The sequence below is a fragment of the Melanotaenia boesemani genome, chromosome 15 (genome assembly GCF_017639745.1).
Source record: "Melanotaenia boesemani isolate fMelBoe1 chromosome 15, fMelBoe1.pri, whole genome shotgun sequence".
Taxonomy (NCBI): Eukaryota; Metazoa; Chordata; class Actinopteri; order Atheriniformes; family Melanotaeniidae; genus Melanotaenia; species Melanotaenia boesemani.
The window spans coordinates 1,362,498-1,382,732 of record NC_055696.1 but is presented as its reverse complement, the minus strand read 5'-3'; the positions used below and the strand labels follow the sequence as shown (position 1 = coordinate 1,382,732).

The 20,235-nt window shown below is 39.2% G+C and overlaps 2 protein-coding genes across 2 annotated transcripts in view; one reads left to right on the top strand and one right to left on the bottom strand.

Moving 5' to 3' along the window:
- The first annotated feature begins 96 nt into the window (after positions 1-96).
- On the top strand, positions 97-12,375 carry LOC121654384 (beta-galactosidase-1-like protein 2). The gene is made up of 19 exons (XM_042008503.1): positions 97-188; positions 652-837; positions 916-984; positions 1,349-1,444; positions 1,725-1,833; positions 1,960-2,052; positions 2,171-2,252; positions 2,390-2,454; positions 2,542-2,626; positions 5,943-6,080; positions 6,289-6,369; positions 6,448-6,560; positions 6,657-6,803; positions 7,643-7,714; positions 7,822-7,900; positions 7,985-8,072; positions 8,156-8,267; positions 9,417-9,533; positions 11,485-12,375. Exons 1-19 carry the CDS (start codon positions 97-99, stop codon positions 11,569-11,571), a joined length of 1,911 nt encoding a protein of 636 aa, XP_041864437.1. The 3' UTR covers positions 11,572-12,375.
- A 520-nt stretch (positions 12,376-12,895) lies between these two features.
- LOC121654386 (galactosylgalactosylxylosylprotein 3-beta-glucuronosyltransferase 1) overlaps positions 12,896-20,235 on the bottom strand; it is a 55,241-nt gene continuing 47,901 nt past the window's right edge. Inside the window, exons 3-7 of the mRNA XM_042008504.1 lie at positions 17,977-18,119; positions 15,413-15,924; positions 15,003-15,299; positions 14,602-14,707; positions 12,896-13,119 (exon numbers count right to left, since the gene is read on the bottom strand). Coding sequence (XP_041864438.1) covers positions 14,621-14,707; positions 15,003-15,299; positions 15,413-15,924; positions 17,977-18,088 — 1,008 coding nt within the window. The 5' untranslated portion in view covers positions 18,089-18,119 and the 3' untranslated portion in view covers positions 12,896-13,119; positions 14,602-14,620. The remainder of the gene's footprint in view (positions 13,120-14,601; positions 14,708-15,002; positions 15,300-15,412; positions 15,925-17,976; positions 18,120-20,235) is intronic.

The following is a 20,235-nucleotide window of genomic DNA, read 5'->3' as shown; positions in this document are numbered from 1 at the left end:
TCCCTCGAGGCAGTGAGCTTTTCAGGCGAGCATCTGCGCTCAGATGTTGCTGTGAACTCACTGGTTCCTGTGTTACTGAGATCTGTCACACCACCGATGGTTGTTCTAAGGATAAGAAATGTCCACAAAAGGAAGTATATACTTATTTGCCTGTGCATAGTTGGCTTCATCATGTATAAAAATCTCAGGTAAGTCTTGCTAATTTAATATGTTTGTTTGAACTGTTTTTAAAGCTATTTGCCTTTCCATACTACAGGTTTGATTACTGATAGCCTAAAAATTTACAGTCTTAAAATATCAGTCTTAAAATATCATATTTGTCTCAATAAATATAATCAAAAATAAGATTTCTTCTGTATTCCTTTTCACTTAAACTTTAGTTCATAAGCTTTCTCCTCTTTGGAAACGATTTAAGATGGATTTAAATATGACATTACAGATGATAGATAAAAATACAAAATGTATAAAAAGCAGTTCAGATATACTGAAGTCTGCTTTGCCTTTACATACTGTTGTACTCCTGCTCCTTCGTAAAAGGTTTTAGCAATTTGAAGCATCTGCAAATTCATGTCATGTGTTCAGTTCAAGCACAATAACCCTTGTGTCACATAATGTGATTGTGACATGAAAAATCCACAACTTCTCTTCCAGCAAGCCAGCAGGCGGGTGGAGGATGAGCAGAAAAGTGGGCCTGAGCGTCAACATGTCCCAGTTTACCCTGGGAGGCGAGTCATTTTGTATCCTCGGGGGGTCCATTCACTATTTCCGTGTGCCAAGGGCGTACTGGAGAGACCGCCTGATGAAGATGAAGGCCTGTGGCATCAACACCCTCACTACGTAGGAATACTGCTACTACATGTGTGTTTTATTTCACCAGCCTTGTCACCAGTTTGTTAACTAAAAGCATCTTTGCAGATACGTGCCATGGAGCCTGCACCAGCCAGAGAAGGGGGTTTTTAACTTCCACACACAGCTGGATTTAGAGTAAGAAGAGTGTTTGTCTATTTGTCCTGAATACAGAACATTCATGATCAAATGCCATACAGCATGTTACTTGTTTCCTGCCTGCTTTGAGGCATTTTGGGAATACTCTTATCATCTAAGCCCTGGTGCTCAAGGGAGATACAAGAGTCCCTCCTGACAACAGCAGCATCTCCACAACAACAGCAAGTCGTCGAACAATTAACAGCACGATGGTGATGAGTGGAGAGGGGTGTGATCCTCGGCTTGTCACTGTTGCTACCAGGCACTTTTCACGCTCCTCAGAAAACAAGATTCAAGGTTTTGTCATGAGTCTAAATCTTTGTGTTTTTGCAGAAATAAGCAGTATTCTTAATGTGAATTTCAGAGCCTACATCAGTCTTGCTGCTGAACTTGGACTGTGGGTGATTTTACGTCCAGGGCCATACATTTCTGCTGAGCTGGACTTGGGAGGACTACCAAGGTAGCGCTGGGTTTCTGGGCGCTGGGTTTAGATCCAAAGTATGAATGAATAAAATTTAGAATTTAAGTGAATATAACACAGCAACACAGAAACATTTTATCTGAAGCAGAAAATGTTGTTTCTTTATTATTTGAATGAAGTCAGGGTGAAAAAGTTTGAGCTTACTCGGAGGGAAGAGTTGCCCAGTGTTTGAAGATTCGTTCCGTATGTTAGATTCACTGTGGGCCTTTTGTTCTTGCAGTATCAGTCAAAACTAAGCTGCATGTTGTCTTCCTTGCAGCTGGCTTCTCAGGGATGGCAGCATGAGACTGAGAACAACTCACCCAGGCTTCACTCAGGCTGTCAACACTTACTTTGACAAACTTATACCAAAGGTGGTTCCGCTGCAGGTAACTTTCTAAATCAATACGTAGGAAAACAAGTCTGTCATAACTACAGTTTCTTGTTATATATATATATATATATATATATATATATATATTTATATATATGTGTGTGTGTGTTGTGTGTTTCAGTTTAAGAAAGGAGGTCCCATCATTGCAGTCCAGGTTGAAAATGAGTATGGATCCTTTGCAAAGGACCAAAGTTACATGATTTTTATCAAAGAGGTAAAATGCTTTAATTAAAATCCCTCTTATGTCTTAAATGTAGTGTGATGTGTGGCCTACTCCTGAAGATTATGATCATTTTAACTTAATCGCTGTTGTGTATTTGATTTTTTAAAAGGCTTTACAGTCCAGAGGGATCAGTGAGCTCTTGGTCACATCAGATAACCCCAATACGCTGAAGTCAGGAGGCGTTGATGGAGGTACTGTATTTTAGCACACACACACACACACACACACACACACACACACACACACACACACACACACACACACACACACACACACACACACACACACACACACGCGCACACATAAATCTGTTATCTTTGTGTTGCAGCTATCAGGTCGGTGAAGCTGCAGAAGCTGAATCAGAGAAACATCCAGGATCTAAACGCTATCCAGGTGTGTATTATGTTTTTGCATGAGTTGACTCTCAGGGCTTGGGCAGTGTAAGCTGACCTTGTGGGTCTACTTTGCTCTGGTTTTCAGCCCAACGGCCCCTCCATGGTGATGGACTACTGGACTGGCGGGTATGATGTGTGGGGGGACCTCCACCATGTGCTTCCCCCAGAGGGTAAGGAGGCTCCACCTTGTTATCCATGGTTTTTATAGATAAATGGAGAAATGGACATGTCTGTACTGGTGTTAACCATGTACTGCAAGAGGGAGAGTAGATGGCTTTGTTTTGCAAGTTTGCTTCATTTTAATGGATTCACTCTTCGGTAGGCCATTGAAACTGCTCCCCAAGGGCTCTACCATGGAAACCCACTTTTCTTATTTATTTATTTTAATGTGTGTATGTATGTGTGTGAGATTGGTATGTATAGGTGCTTTTGCTACTAAGATGCATTAAAATAACCATGACATTGAGTGGATGGGATGTATTGAAGGGTGGAAGGGATCCCTGGACCACCACGGCCTCCCACCTCCTGCAGTCCATCCTGAGGCTGTGTCTGGCTGCCACTGGTCATTTATAACAGCATTTTTGGCAATAATAACAACAACAACAACAACAATAATAATATTAATAATAACAATAATAATAATAATAATAATAATAATAATAATAATAACACAGAAGTTGTTAATGTGTCACCTAATAAACAGAGTGAGGGGGATGAAGGAAGGTGCAATTCTCCTGTTTCACCACATTTCAAAGCTGCTCCATTTAATTATGAGTTGTTGACGCTGAACTCATTGTAGAAGAAACCAGGTTCATGGTTTCATGGTGCATTATCCTGCTGGAAGTAACCATCAGAAGATGGTACACCGTGGTCATAAAGGGATGGACATGGTCAATAACAATATCAGGCAGGATGTGGCGTTTAAACAAGGTTAAACTGGTACTAATGAGCCCAAAGAGTGTCGAGAACACACCATAACACAACGACCAACCACCTAAATTCAAGTTTCCAGCAGATTCTGAGCCGAGCATCTGAATGTGGAGCTGAAATGGAGACTCATCAGACCAGCAATGTTTCTCCATCTTCTATTGTCCAGTGTTGGTGAGTCTGTGTGAATTGTAGCCTCAGTTTCCTGTGTTTTTTTAGCTGGCAGGAGGCACCCGGTGTGTCTTCTGCTGCTGCAGCCCATCTGCAGTCTGGACGTGTTCAGAGAGGCTATTTTACATCCCTTGGGTGTAATCTGTTTTCTCTCTGTCATCTTGAACCAGTCTTCCCATTCTCCTCTGACATCAACAAGATACTTTCCTTAGTTTCTGAACACCATGCCACGTTCAAAGTCCCTTTAATCGCCTCTCGTCCTCATTCTGATTCTCCGTTTCAGCAAGTCATCTTGACCATGTCTACATGACTAAATGCATTGAGATGCTCCCATGCATTGAGTTGTTTATGTGATCAAGCAAATGAACAAGTGTACCCAATAAATTGGCAGTTAAATGTATATTTATTAAACATTTTTAAGTAAACATCTAAAACCTATCTTACCTTAACTTTGTAAGATTATCTGTGCAGTGACAATTATGAAATTAGTCACAATCAAACATGCATCTGTATGCCATGGTGGATGTCAGCATCTACTGTATGATAATATCCTGTTATATCAGTTTTATATTCACATTGTGTGATAATACATTTATCCTCAGCTGACAAAGTCAACATTACTGACTGCAAATTGAACCTAAAGTTTTAAAATTCCCTAAGTACTTAAAAAAATTGCCCAAAAAGAAAAAAATGTAATTAGTCTGAAAGAAATATAATGTTTAAAGTTTTCCATTGATATTGCATTAATCTCATCATTGAGAATATTGTGGATACTTTTGCCACCACGATCGTGAATGAAAATCTGATATAATGGCAGACCTACTCCGTGGACGGGTACAGCAGTGGTCTGGTTGTCTGAATCTGGTACCAACAGATGAACCTCCTGCACGATGTGTAGCCAAGCTGGAGAAGTGATATTTCATCCAGTATGAGTGGCTCTAAGTTAAGGTGCAGGTGTAACAGCAGCAGCGCCACCTGCTTGTTATTCTCAATCATTATACACTCCCCCTGAAGAGCAGGATATCAAAAGTATGAATTACAAAGTAAGCTGCTTTACTGCTTCCCTGAGTAGAAAGACGCAGAATGCAACATTAGAGTTTGCACCTCATTTAATGCTTGCATGGTGTGTAACACACGTACCATGTTGATTGTATCGTCTTATTCGTGTGTTTGGGTCCAGCTGGGAGAACAGCACCAGGCCAAAAATTTGGACCTAATGTAAAATCCATAAATACCCAACTGGCTTTGCCTCTGACGGGAACCAAGCTGCTGGGGATGAAAATGAATGAATGTATGGTTACTGATAGTAAAGTCTGTTTGATTTAATAAATATAAATACATGTGGTATTTACTAATTGTAACTCCAGTATACCCCTTTAAAAGCCCTTTAACTCCCTCTACATGGCAAATGTTGCTGAGTTTATAGGGAGACAGTTAGTCATTTAGCTGCAGTTTTATGAAACGTTGTAATGGGCAGGTGTGTAGAAGAATCTGTTTTAGGATGCTGAAACAAGGCTTTAAAAGGCTAAATAATACTGAAGTAAGTTTGAGAACTACACACACTAAAACTAAAGTTATGTCCAGTTAAGATGATTTACAATTTGGAAATGTAGCAAGTGTTCAAAGGGAGATGCAGTTTGAACCGATGACTATCTTTTTATATTTCACCTAAATGTGAGCAAAGCACAAACCACCCAAAGGCTACAGCACCAACGCTTAATGAACACAGCAAAATAAGGAAGAACTAAGTATAACTTTAATTACCCAGCTTGCACAAAATACGTTGCAAACTTAACCATAGCTTTGATGGCTTAACTCTGCATAAAGACAGTGGAAGAATATTAAAAACATGTTAATTGCAAAAATGATTCAATTAATAAACTTAAGTTCCCCAATTTCTTAAAAAATAAATGTGAATTAACTTAAGAAATATTGTTACCATCTTCAAAAACATGCCATTAAAACCATTTTGTGTACCAAGAAACAAACGTAAATACAGATGTTATCTGCAGTTTCCTTCAACTTTTTGACTTATTAAACAGGAGAGATTCTTTTTGATCTTTGTCACGCTGACATTATGCCACAGCTTATATCTGTTACCATTTTAACTAGTATTTCTTAACCTCAAACTGCTCTGATATGCAGTAAAGACATGTTTTTTCTGACTCCACACCATGCTTTTTGCATGGGTAATGCCAGCTCCATGCCAACGATGGAAATGCAAATGTGAATATCAGGGTTATACCACCTTTGCATGATTCACTTTTGCACCTGGCAACATCTGACTTAACAACACTGAGATGCCTTTTATTTACACGTTGCACAGGTGTTCTGACTCTATGATCTTTATAAGGAGAAGTAATGTGATTATGCTGAACTTCTTCCCAGATATGGTGTCCGCTGTGAGAGAAATCCTGAGGCGAGGAATGTCTGTCAACCTGTACATGTTCCACGGAGGATCCAGTTTTGGCTTCATGAGCGGCGCGCTCGCTGAACCTTCCTACAGAGCTTTAGTCTCCAGCTATGGTTTGTTCTGCACTGTTTGCTCCACTGGAAACAAAGTAGCTGCGACTTCAATGCAAATTCACAGAATTCAAAGATTTGGTTAGAATAAAGAGCTCCTCTGTCTCAAACCTGGAAGATATTGTATGTTCTTGAAGTTTACTGAGCGACATTGACCATGACACCCAGCAGGTGGCAGTACACGGTAGTTCACGTCTACTGTACCTTCCAGATTATGATGCGCCTCTATCTGAAGCTGGGGAATATACTCCAAAGTACCATCTCCTAAGAGATCTATTTTCTCGATACAACAGTAAGTTAAATATAAGACTAGAATATATAAATTAATTCATTACCCCCTTTTCTGAATAGTTTTAACTTCTCTGTACAGAAAAAGGGGGCAGTTTACCAGACATGCCAGCCCTGGGTTACAGGGAAACTTATGAACCAGCCATCATGTACCAGCATCTGTCTTTATGGGACGCTTTGAGCTTCACTGAGGAAGTATGTTATATATAAGATAATCTCTAAGACACAACATTCAATATTGAAAAGGATTTTGCTTTCCAGTCTGATTAATAATTTATATTTTCTCTGCAGCCTTTTAAGTCATCCAGGCCAGTAAACATGGAGAATCTACCTGCAAATAACAGGAACGGCCAGTCCTACGGCTACACTCTGTATGAAACTACAATCACTAGTGGAGGATTATTAAAGTCAGGTGACAATGTCCGAGACCGTGCCCTGGTAAGTCATTGTTACTGCAACCTTTTATACTCCAAAGGGGCTGCCTTACGATCCCAAATGCATTTGTAGTTGCTGAAATCAAATTTGAAGGAAGGCAGATGAGAAGCTTGAAACTGCTCTTATCCATCTGTTACAGAAAAATAAGCAGCCAGTAGAAAAACTAGCTGTGGGAAACTACCTTTTAGTGGTGAATGCTCCATTTTTGCTGCAGGATTCAGCAATAAATGCATCGGCTCTTCTAGATGCAAACAGACTTAAAAGTCCAAAAGTTACTTAATATGCCCAAGTTGAAACGACTTGAGACGTAGTGAGGAGTTATATAGGGCCTCTGCTGTTTTAGAATTAACCCTTTAATGCCAGAGTGCATTTACAATTATATAAAAACAAAATAGAGGAAAAAAATTGATCAAAAGAGAAAAGGATGGGAATGAAAAAAAATACTGTTAATATAAATAACAACTGATAAATAAAGATAAATTATAAATAATTAATATAAAAATTAATGCATAAAAAAGCAAATAAATAGATAAAATAAATCAGTTTGATTATTAGAAATAAAACAAACGAAGGCCAGAAACAGGCATTAAGGGGTCAAGTTTCTCACAGTTTTTTAACTGACAGACACAAAAAATGTGATTTTAATTTGCTCATCTACTATAACTATTTCCAAAACACCCTCTAAGCGTATTTTCTAAAAAATTGTATTAAAATATTGTAATGTTTGAGGACACACAGTGCACGGATAGGATGAAAAAACACGGAGCTGTAATAATTGGGAAACTCAATTATTTAAATCTTTCATATAAGCACTTATTTGACAAAGATCTTTGTTGCCTCAGGTGTTTGTAGACAGAAATTATATCGGACTTTTCAAGCGCAAGACCCTGGAGCTGGCTGTTCCTGATGGTAAGGTATGAAAAACGAAGGCGCTGGTTTTACTGACTGTGATGGAAGCTGAAGTGGTGCCTCAGTAGGTGTCAGATCTAATTAAAAATATGAATACAACGGATCTCTGCAGGGACAACGCACCTTAAGTTTATTGGTGGAAAACTGTGGACGAGCTCACCGTGGAAGGGACCTTGACAAACAACATAAAGGTGACTGACAGAAAATCCTGCAGTTCATTGCTGTGTCTGCTCACTGGGTAATGCACAAGTCAATTTTGATTTGTGCTCTTGCAGGACTAGTGGGAGACATTTTATTAAACAATACTCCCTTGCGGGATTTTACAATATACAGCCTGGATATGAAACCCAGCTTTATTGACAGGTTTGTACACTTCGTTGCACATCACAAGCTGCATATCACTTTAATTTGTCTTTAGTAATATGTTTGAAGAAGTCTTATTTCAGTCTTTACCAGGCACCTTGGAAAAGTCTCCCTGAAAATCCCAGTTTTCCTGGATTTTTTATGGGGAGGCTGTTTGCATTTGGGTATCCAAGTGACACGTTTGTGAAGCTGCCCGTAAGTGAAATTAATTATGTGTAACAGTATGTGAATCAGGTGCAGAAATGGTTGAAATTCTTGTGAAAAGAAACACCTGATCCTCCTCAATACTGCACTCACAAAGATAATAAACTCCAACAAACCAGTTGTATTATGGTATGGTATGCATGGTAATTTTCATAGTTGAAATACATTTAAAGCAAAAATACCAGTTAATAGAAACATTTCACATCATTGCAAAAATCGACTGTCTAAACAAGTCTTACAATTTTATATCCAGCAAAAAGTCTTTTTGGCTGGATATGGCTTGTTTTGAGAATTAAATACTGTGCAAGAATATTAATCATGTTTCGATAGAGCATGTCTTTAATTTGTTTCTTAGTTGCTAAATACTAAAATTGGTTAGTTTGCACCCTGATAAAGTCACATTGTATCTTTCATACTCAGTTTTAGCTATAAAAAATGAGCTACTTTAATACAAAAACATTCAGATTAATTAAAGTGAAATAATCTGCCAAGGCAGTAGTAATTACACTTGCTAAGATTTCCTAAAATAAAACATTTTGAAGCTTTAGACATGTGAGAGAGCTCTTAAAACAAGCAGTGAAACATTTGATCCAGGTGGTATTGCAGGTTGTCCAGGACCTGGAAGGTTGGTGGTTTGACTCCCTCTGCTGCTTAATCTGTCCTTCAGCAAGACACTTAACCATCTTTTACCCAGATGTATGAATGTTTGGTGGTGGCAAGAAGCCATGGAAACTGTGAGTGAGGGACAGACTGAACGGGATGTGCCTTTTTGTGCTATAAATCTAAAATAATATTTAAGGGTTCTAGAAACAAGGTTACAGATGTATATAAAGTTGACGTTTCATAATCAATAAAACCAACAATTTCTCAACTCCTGACATAGTGTCAGGAGTGTGGTTCAATAAGTTTTATTTCTGCCCACTCCTTTTAAAGCATCACCATATAATTCTTATTTTGTAGCCTGATTTAAGTCAATTTTGGACTCAACTGTAGAGCTACGGCATCGTCTTCTGTTTGTTGTGCTCTTGGAGCACTATCTGCTCAAAATAAAAATGAAACAAAATGTACTATTTTATTATAATATTAGATTTGTCAGAGTGTATTTATTTACTTAGACTGTGCATCTTTTCGGGTCCACAGGGCTGGGAGAAAGGTGTTGTGTTCATAAATGGGCTGAATCTGGGGCGCTACTGGTCTATAGGCCCACAGCAGACTCTCTACCTCCCGGGACCTTTTCTCAACAGCGGAATCAACCAGGTAAAGATGCAAAAAGACAAAGTATTGTTTCATATTTGGGCACAATTAATTGATATCATCATACATTCATCATTAATAGGAATAAAATAAATAAATTAATAAATAAAAACTGTTCCACAATATTACAGTTTTTTCACACTTTGTTTTTGGGCTTTACCTTCTGCTGCTTCGACACTCCTAATAACCACTGTAGGCGCCACAACTGCACAGTGTGGAAGCCGAGCAGCAGTTATGTGTTTTTTTTTAATGTCGTCATCTCGAGATCACAAGTTTGTTATTCCAGTATCTCAAGATCACAAAGCTTGTTTTCATGATAAGTTAAGTTTTCTCATTATCTCGGCCTTTTCTCCAATAAGCTAACCTAACAAACTTTATGCAAGACCACAAGATGATCAAGGTGAGCTCTATGAGTAGCTGTCACCTACGTTAGCTGGTAATTACTGCAGTTTTTTTAAATCAATAACAGTAAGTTAAGGCATGTTATTCAGTTTGCTTTCTGGTGATGGCTCAACTAAGATCCTACAAAGAATAAATAAACTAGACAAACTATTAGAAAACTCTTCGTATTATCATTGTTTTAAACATAATTAAACCATTATCTCAATAAAATAGATAGATAACATAATAGTTAACTCATTATCTAGACATAATGATGTTAGAAACATTTTTAAGCAAGGCAGCTCTTAGCTTTTGTAGAGCAGGGATGATTGGAAAGAACTATAATTTCTTTAATGGTAACAGGATTTCTCTGAAAACAGATCATTTGCCACTTTAGGACCCACTGCTACTATGCATGTCAGTATGTAAATGTGACTTAATGGACTTGGCTGTGCTGCAAATGCTGCCAGTAAATAACCAGGATGCTCATTTACACATGAAACTGACACATTAGGTTAACATCAGAAAACAAGAATAAGTCTAAATGGTGCTTTAATTTTATGAATGTTCAAGATTAACTTTATTGTCCTGCTAGGGACACTTTTTCTTGGAATTTCATTCCTGTTGCAGCCACTAGCTAAGCTTGCCTGGCATCATTACAGTTAGCTTAGCTAAGCTTAGCCTAGCACCCCTGACGCTAGCATAGCTAAGCTTTGCCTGGCATCATTACAGTTAGCTTAGCTAAGCTTAGCCTAGCACCCCTGACGCTGGCATAGCTAAGCTTTGCCTGGCATCATTACAGTTAGCTTAGCTAAGCTTAGTCTAGCACCCCTGACGCTAGCATAGCTAAGCTTTGCCTGGCATCATTACAGTTAGCTTAGCTAAGCTTAGTCTAGCACCCCTGACGCTAGCATAGCTAAGCTTTGCCTGGCATCATTACAGTTAGCTTAGCTAAGCTTAGCCTAGCACCCCTGACGCTAGCATAGCTAAGCTTTGCCTGGCATCATTACAGTTAGCTTAGCTAAGCTTAGCCTAGCACCCCTGACGCTGGCATAGCTAAGCTTTGCCTGGCATCATTACAGTTAGCTTAGCTAAGCTTAGCCTAGCACCCCTGACGCTAGCATAGCTAAGCTTTGCCTGGCATCATTACAGTTAGCTTAGCTAAGCTTAGCCTAGCACCCCTGACGCTAGCATAGCTAAGCTTTGCCTGGCATCATTACAGTTAGCTTAGCTAAGCTTAGCCTAGCACCCCTGACACTAGCATAGCTAAGCTTTGCCTGGCATCAGTAAAGCTGAAGGTGGTTGTTGACAATTGTTTTCATTATTAAAGTCACTGTGTCTTGATGATAAATGAGGTGTAGAATGTGAAATGGTGATCTTTATAAATGATACTAGGATAATTGTGGTTTTCTTTGGATGAATCATAGTTGCTTCATCTTCGCATTAATTTGTTTTACTTTGAATTACATTTACTTATTGGATTAATTGTACATAGCTTGTGAAATTACAATAAAAATCAGAGTTAAAGTGTTTACCATCTCTCTGTTTCACCGTTTGTGTTTAATTTATTAAGGTAATTGTTTTTGAAGAGAAAGAGGGAGACTACAAGGTCAACTTTGAGGATGCACCTGATCTGGGCATGGCAGCAGAAATCCAGTGACCATCGTCAGATCCTGTATGAGAAGTTTGTTTGACAATAATTTCTTGCTCATCATTTAAGGTAGTCAAATGCAAAGACATCAATGTGGTCAATGTCTAATAAATTTTATAAACACGGTCCAACCTTTAACCACAATGATGCTCAATGACACAGTCATGATTTTTTACAGCATTATTTTTAATCTATATAGGTACAGTACCTTTGGTTACAATAAATCTTAACACACAAAATAGTTCTTACCCGTGAATTTCCACAAGAGTCATGATTTATGTCTTGGAATGACAGTTAAATATTATATTGTTAGGTCTGTATTGCCTGTGTGAATATTTTGAGGAGCATATTACTGACAGATTAATTTTAAGCCTGCAAAAAAAAAAAAAAAAAGAAAAGAAATAAAAAAGAAAAAAAGAAAAGAAAAAAGAAAGTTGGTCTGTAGACAATATGAACTGAAGAAGCAGAAGCAAACAGCTTTTAAATGAAACCAAGCAGCATTGTAGCATCCTCACACCCTCATATCAAAGAAAAAGTTAAAGGTTTAAAACGTCTGTCACACTGATAACTGCCCTAACTTTTCAATGTCAGTCTCAGAAAACATCTACATTTAAAAGGGGTGCTATTGCAAGTCAGTAGTGTATGAAATCATCACCTGCAAGCCATCCGTCCACCCATGCTGGGAATAATTATAATGAGTATGCATTTCCAGTTTTTAGAGAAATGGCTCCATGTTCCAAGCAAAGTTCACAGATAAACAACAACCGACAACAATTAAGAAAGCTTCAGTTCAACCATTTCAAACCTTAATTGGGTTTTGAGGAAACCTGCAATCTGTACAGCCCACTAACAAATCTTCATCTTCCCTTAAATATAACTACAGTTCAGCAGTGCTGCAGCATTTCAGGAATAAACAAGTGCTTGTACTACATGAGTCTGATGAAAATGTTGCTGTTTCACTATAATAAAACACTGTGCAATGCGTCTGCTGATTAAGTGCGTATGTGTGTTGAGCAGAAACAGGACTCCTAATTAGTGCTGTGTTCAGGGTCCTATCTAAATAGCTTAGTGTTGTACAGTACAAGTAGAAGGGTTCAGGTCTCATCAGTGCTGATTCACCTCAAACAAGGACTTCTTTCATTCCTCTGTGCAGCCCTGTGCCCAACAGCCGGCTCGGCTCAAAACAAAAGAGCCCTATTAAGAGCTGAGGGAGTACTTGGTTGGTGTCGTCTTTGCTAAGAGCGTGCTTTATTGTGCACTGTTCCAGCTCCTTCTGCAGTTTAAGATGGGTAACATCCTTTTTCTCAACCTCCAGAAGTTGACCTTAGTGGGCAAGCTCCTCTTGGCAACTCCTGCCATTGGTGACCAATGCTCTGTACAGTCCAGACTGCCTTGTTTCCGTGTAGTTGTGCTTTAATGCTACATGTTTGGTACATGTACATGGCCTTGTGCCTCCATTTAAAAGCTCCAGTGAACTGCAGCTGTTGTGCAGTAGCAATTGTTGACCCTTGGAGCTCTGAGGTTGGTTTGAGTCCAGAAAGAATCCAGTGGAGATTCCTAAAAAAAACAAGTTTACAATTAATAAGGTTTTTCTGTTAACAAGACTTAACACTATAGCAGAGGATTTGGGAGTGTATAGTTAACAAAGCAAAGCCAGAGTCAACAAGAACAAAACAAAAAGTGTTCCAAGACAGACAAAACGAAAGAGATCTGAAGATCTGAAGAGCTTTGCACAAAGATGAAGAGTCACAGACAAAAAGGTGCGACAACTTGACATAACTCGTCCTTGATAAGGACAGACAATCTTACAAAAGAATAATTTCCCTCAGGGGATTAAAAATGTACTATTCATTCGTTTGTTCGCTCGTTCGTTCGTTCGTTCGCTTGCTCGCTCACTCATTCATTCATTCATTCATTCGTTTCTTTGTTCGTTCTTCATTTAACTGTAATAAACTGAAGAAACTGGTGTGGAAGAATCAACTAATGGGACATAGAAGGCAAAATGTTAGGGAGGGAACTAAACTATGATGTGAAAGTAAAACAAAAAATAAAACAACAACAACAACAACAAAAAAACACATTTAAAGTGAAAACTGGAAAAACAAAAACCACGACATAATTAGTCCCTGTTTCATTACACATCAGCTGTATCTAAATGATCATGCTAGCATGCTAGTTACATACAAAATGTTTGTTCTGTAGTACAGCCAACCCCACCCATCTGGAAGAAAACTTATCACCTTTGAGATGAAATCATTAAAAAATTGCCAGTCAAGTCACTTTTCTGCTAGTTGGTTGTGTGAACAAGTGTGCACGGCCAGGCTGGGTCCTGCACACCCTTCAATATATAACACACTTTGATGGTTATTGTGTATAATTTCTGTCCAAACTCATGTTTGTGTTGTAGTGCAAAGCTGTACCACTGATATCAGAAGAGGTTCACTTCACAAAAATATGGCCCATGATCACATGAAAATTGACAGAGAGAACCGCAGTAACACAAATACGCAAAAAAACAATTTAATATATTAACTTATATTTAATTTATTGGCAGTTCATTTGAGTCTTAAATCAATGTGATAAATTCCACAACATGATTTCTATCGATGGCGTTCATTGATGGATTGCAAGGAGAAAACCTGTTGGCAGTTTGCTAACGACTGCACAAACAAACCATGTAGCCACTGGAAAGATGCACAGTTGAGTCTGAATTGCAAGCTAGTGGTTTAAAGAAGAGGCTTTAGAGCTTTTTCTTTGTCTTTGGAGAAAGAAAAACTGCATTTCATCAGAACATGGTGGTGGGGGTAGCATGATTTGGATCAGAATTGCTTGCCATCACAAAAAATTCTTGAGAAAGCAAAATAAATAAATAAATAAAAGAAAAGAAAAGAAAAGGATAAAATTAGAATTGAACCTCAATGAAGTGTCATTGAATATGATGTTTTCTGCACAAGCTATATTCTTCCCCTTTGGTCCATCCCTAAAAATAATCACAGTATGGAAATGAAGTAATTTACATTTCCAAATCTCTGCTATTACCTGTGTCAGATGAAGTATGTCATATCTCCACGTTAGAGTCTGTAAATCCTTTCTTGCCCTCATTTACCAGCACAGGCTTCTCTGTCCGTGTGTGCCATACTAATACCTGCAGGTCGGAGGGAAGGCACGGATGAGAAGAAATACAGTCAAAGATGACGTAGTAATGCAGAAGATTGGGCTAGGAATGTCAGTGTACCTGCATCACATGTGCTACCGAGGAAGTACATAGAATATTCAAATTAGATGTGAGCCTAAAGGATCATTTATGAGCTGACAGCTTTTGGCTTGGAGAGAAAATTGTTATGACAAAGATTAATCTCTAGAATTATGCAGCTTGTTTACTACCAATTTGATGTTGTTTCACAACATTTTAACACAAGCACAGAGCATACTCTCCTTACCTTAGTGCAGTTAGAGGCTTTAGGCTCCAAGTCACTCAGGGTGACCAGTTCCTTTAATAAGCTGCTCTCTTGATATCCTCCTTTCACCCCTCGTAACTTGAAATAAGCCTGAGGTTTGGACAGAATGAGGCTCAGGTTCACAGCAAACCCAGCCATGTCAATGGCAAAGGGCCGGTGTGGGTCGAAAACAGTTTTCCAGCCGTACACCTTACCTAAGGTGTTTACTTTGGGAGACTCGTATCGTAAGCCACCTACAAATGCCACGGGCCACACTGACACCTTTTCAGTGAAGCGCATCTGTAAGATGAAAACAGAGATACAAATAACCCATGTTAGTCTATTTAAATTCCATAAATCTACACATCTAGATTCATGTAACTGCACACAGGTAACACATATATAAAGATCACCTCTTCAAACAGCTCCAGACTGTATGTGTTGTCATCATCTGCAAAATAAACAACCCCAGGCTGGCTGTTATTGACGCTAAAGGTCTCCCGTAGCCACCGCAGAGCCAAGTTCCTCTGTAAGGTGCCCCGTGGTACTCTAGGGTTCCTAGCATCCCCACGTACTTTATAGTTCATAGGAGTCTCCACATTGAGGTGGGTGTAGTTGATCCTCGTGTCCTGGAGGAGATGGCTAACCAGAGTGGTCCTCCTGTAGGAGTCCTCCACCACGATCCAGTGCAGGTTGGATACGTGGAGCAAAGTGTTGGCCAGGCGTGTCAGCTCTGCCTTCTGCACTGGACGGCTGTAAGTAGGTGTGATGACGTAGATAGTGGGGAGGATGTCTGACCAGGGCGGAGGCCTGCTGTAAACATACTCGGTGCGTACCACCTCCACAATCTCCCGGTTCTGAGGTGCGTAGGGTTCCTTGAAAGCATGGGTGTTTCTGGAGTTGGAGCGACCATCATGTGTGTCATCTAGCCAAGAGGGAAAATGGTCACAATGAGCTTCTGTGTGTATGGACGGGACCTTGTGCCACATTTAGCTTCCATGCATTCAATTTTGTCTCCTCTTGAGAACGTAGAGGATAATGTCGACTGTTTTTGATTTGATGCTAACCTATAATCATGCAAAAAACAGACCTAATGTTTTGCACAGCACTCAACATTTGCTGGTATATACTCACTGATACAGAGGCGCACATGTCGGTGACACAAAACAGAAAAACATTTACCTCACAAAACCCACTGGCAAATTTGTAATTTAATTAGTTTCAAACAGCATAAAGTTTCTTTACTTCTTTACTGAAAAACTTTTATAATATTTAGAAAATATAAACAAAGTTAGAATTTGATGCCAGAAGCACAGTTAAAATATTTTTTGAGTGAAGCATATGTACTGTTGTGCCACATCTGCATACATTTTTAATTGCACTTTAAAATGATTTGGGAGCTTAGGTTGCTAATTGTGGCAGTTTTTCAGAGGAATCTGACAATTCTTGCTTAATGCATGATTTTAGCTGTTCAATAGGCGAATCTTTTGTGACGTCAGTGTTTACCTTTTGCCGCATTGCATCACGGTATTGGGTGGCAAGAAGCTGCATCTGTTAGCTGGATTTCTTTGCGTTTGGAGTTTGAGGGCGATCTACTACATGGTTCACTCGTGTTGTGTGATTGGCTGTACGGCTCGTTGGGGGCCCAACAAAAAGTTTTTTCCGCATTCCCACCGAAAAAGACCCCGAAAAAAGAAGGAAATGGTTACGTGCTATGATACGTGCTTTGATACCTGCAAGCCTCACTGGTACACGCAGCTGTTGTGAGTGCTATCCTGACCGCTGTTTCTATTTTAAACATTAAAGCTGCTACATGACTGCATGTTTCTCCTAGACTGGATTTGAAAGAAAAATTTTGTAAGATGTTATTATCGTTTTTCACGATAGACCAAACGCCATTTAAATTATAGTTAACAGGACCAATAAAATTGAAAAACAGTCATTAGATTTAAAATGAAAAATTCAAAGGCACTGATAAATAAAGCCTTACCCGGCTTTGCAGTCGCAGTGACATGTGATTATTTCACCGTTTTCTTGGGCGATCACCCACGGAAGATGCGAATCACGCTGTGACTCTGCTTGGCCGGGTCTGACCTCCGCTTTGAGCACGACCACTGATTTTTGTTTCACCGAAAAGATTGGCCCAACCTTTCTTGAAACAAAATAGTTATAAGCTTCGAGGCTTTTAAAAGCTTTTAACCTCTCGTGGGTGAAGGGTCCAGGGCTTTCAACTAAATAAGAATAAATATCTCCCTAGCACATCTGTGGCCAAGATGCAGGTGAGTCAGACCAGTATTTTTCGTCATCCCAGACTTCATATGGGCTTTGTATTTGTTCGATTTTGTCTGCAACACAAATTTTTAGTTTCTCTCTAAACCTCCTCTGGTCTTCGGAGCTTAGCGTACTTATATAATTTGGATTTCGCCCGCTTACTTTCTTGTTTATGCTAGCAGGTTCCGCCATCTCAACAGGTCTTCTTGCCACCCAACCACACGCGCATGCGCAAAAAGATGTAAACAAAGATTCGCCTATAGTCCAGGCTTGTTGTTGTCTGAGTCTTCTCTTCATGTTGTGCTATACATTTTTAATAGAAGACAGATCTGGACTGCTGTCAGGCCTGTCAAGCTCTCACACTCTGCGTCTTTAAGAAAAATTGGAATTGAGTTTAAAAGTTCTTCAAAAGAAGCAGAATATCACAAAAATGATCCTTTATGGGGTAACAACCAAAATAGTGGCCAAAAGTTGAGGGGAAAATGATCTGAAAGGATAACAAAGCCCCTAATTACCTACAATGATTAAATACAAGTTGGTAATCTTAGAAACAGAAGTTTATTATCTTTTTTACTTATCCTTGTTAAATAAGGGTTTGAACAAATCGCAGAATTAATTTTTTTTTGCATTTTAGAAAATGTCCTCTTTTCTAAAAACGTATAAGAATTTAAATCTCAACGCACCAACACACATTCTTATTTTTTACCCTTTTGAGCAGCAAGCAGAGAAGTAATGTTGTTCTGGTGCCAAACAGTGATGAGCAGCGTCCAAGGCAACACAATCAATACAATGGCAATGATGTCTCGTCTCTTCGGCATCTCCAGAGTCGGTCCTGAGTCATGTCAGTACCTGCAAGGCATATAACACATGATGTGATGCACAATCATAACAACCAGAGAACTGTGAAAAAAGAAGGCTGAGCTTTCAGAGCTCACTGAGGAAAAAAGTGCCTTTGGAAATCTTTGGAACGTTGCTGTACTTTCGCTTTAGCGTGTCATATACACAAGCTTTTAGTGCATTTAATGTCTGTATGTGACAAGGCTTTAAGTCAACACCAAAGGGACTTTTTCTCTCATGCAAAAGAGAAACTTCTTCAACTGTAGGAAATGGTTCAGTAATAGTCCAGATTTTGTTTCTTTGTTGTTAAGCTTGGTACATAATTACAAATCCATTTCCACAATGCTTGCCTGTTGGTAGTTTGGCAATCTGCAAGGAACAACAAGAAGAATTGACATCAAAAGGTTGCCTTGTAGGCTGAACGGTATTAACCGCTGGTGACTGGATTAGTGATGGAGTTAGTCTGACATTGTTTGTTCAGCTCAGACAGATGTACAGTCTCCCACAGGATACATTTTAATAAGTACATTACTATGAAGGAGCACTACAAGGGGGCATCTGCTTCAGGAGTGGAAAAGCTCGTGTATATTTGACACTTGCAGGCACGGTTTGATCTTGAGCAATGAAGGTGCAGGTTGTATGAAATCCAGTCAGGAAAACTGATTTTGGAGAAAGTTGTGAGGATGGTGAGTGGTCCAGGGTGTGTTCTTCAGGTTTGTTCACAAACAAGACAGGCGAGCTGCAGTTTAAGGCTTCATTCTTTCCTCCCAGTGAATCATAACAAGTCTGAGACTTTGCATTCACAATACTTAAAAATAAGTGTAAATATGCTGACATTTTATTTCTATTATATATTTGAGTGTATTTTTACTGATGACCTCTGGATCAAAGAAATGTTTAGAAATGAACATCATATGCAAGAAAGAATCAGCCCTCTGAAATACAACCATCAACGTGATGGAAAAACAATTTATCACAGGCTGTTTGGACACAAAAATCTAATTACTGATTCTAAATTTCTGCCACTTCAGTTTATGGTCCTAGATCTGATATCCCGTACATGGCTATGGAACATGGGTGCTTTTTGCCTGTACAGAGTCTTGCTGTCTGCAGCACTACGACGCCACTGCTAGCAATCGTTGCTAAAACAGCAAAAGATAATCTGTTTAGAATTTCTTGTCCCTCCTAATCTTTTACATACTAGGAGAAATCCTTGATAGTAGACACGTTTGGGCCTAAATCAAGCTACTTTTGGCACTTATGTTAATTGTTGTGTGGACCACAAATGGTCCAGGTGTTGCCAGCCTGGACATGGGTTACAGACGGTGTCTTGTGGGCCAAACGGAGGTCCAGATGTCAGCTGTTGGCTTGGACGTGAATTACAGTAAGTGTGGTGTCGGACAGAAGTGGTCCAAAGATAACAGAAAATGTGGAGGTCATGTGGCTGAGTTTTGGCAGCCATGGAATCAACACTGTAAATCCAAATACGGCCAAATACAACTGCAGATGTGGGCCATATTTGGGCCAACCTTTTTTTTGCTACCCGGGATGTTTGGTATCTGGTAGAGCTAAATGCCATCCACATTTTTACTGCACTAGCTTACATTTTTACCATCATGTCTCAGTGTAATCTCCCAAATACTCTCACAAATACATTTTCTGTTGTTATTGATTGACTTCACCCAAATTGGTGTCATTTCAATGAGCATTTATGTTAATTTGAAATGTCCAATCTGATCCATGCTGGATTGGAATTGATGAATGTGTCAGGTAATGTCAGTGTAGACGGAGCCTCTCAATATTATGCCTGCTTAAGATGTGTCTTTTAGTGTGTAGGGATATTAATCTTTACTGTACTTCAGGTGCTGTACACTGGATACAGAGCTTTTCAAAACTTAACCATTAGGAGGCTTTAAGCTTCTAGCTCATGGATACACTACCAAGTATCATATTATGATGAAGAGCATGTCCCCACGCTCTCTTTGAAATCAATAGAAATAAAATAGGGAAAAAAGGAAAAATCCATTACTTTTCAAGTCATCTTCAGCATTCCCATTTTAGTCTGAGAGTGAGTGAATAAAGCCGCTACATCTAATGACCCATCACCCATCACTACGGTCAGACACTG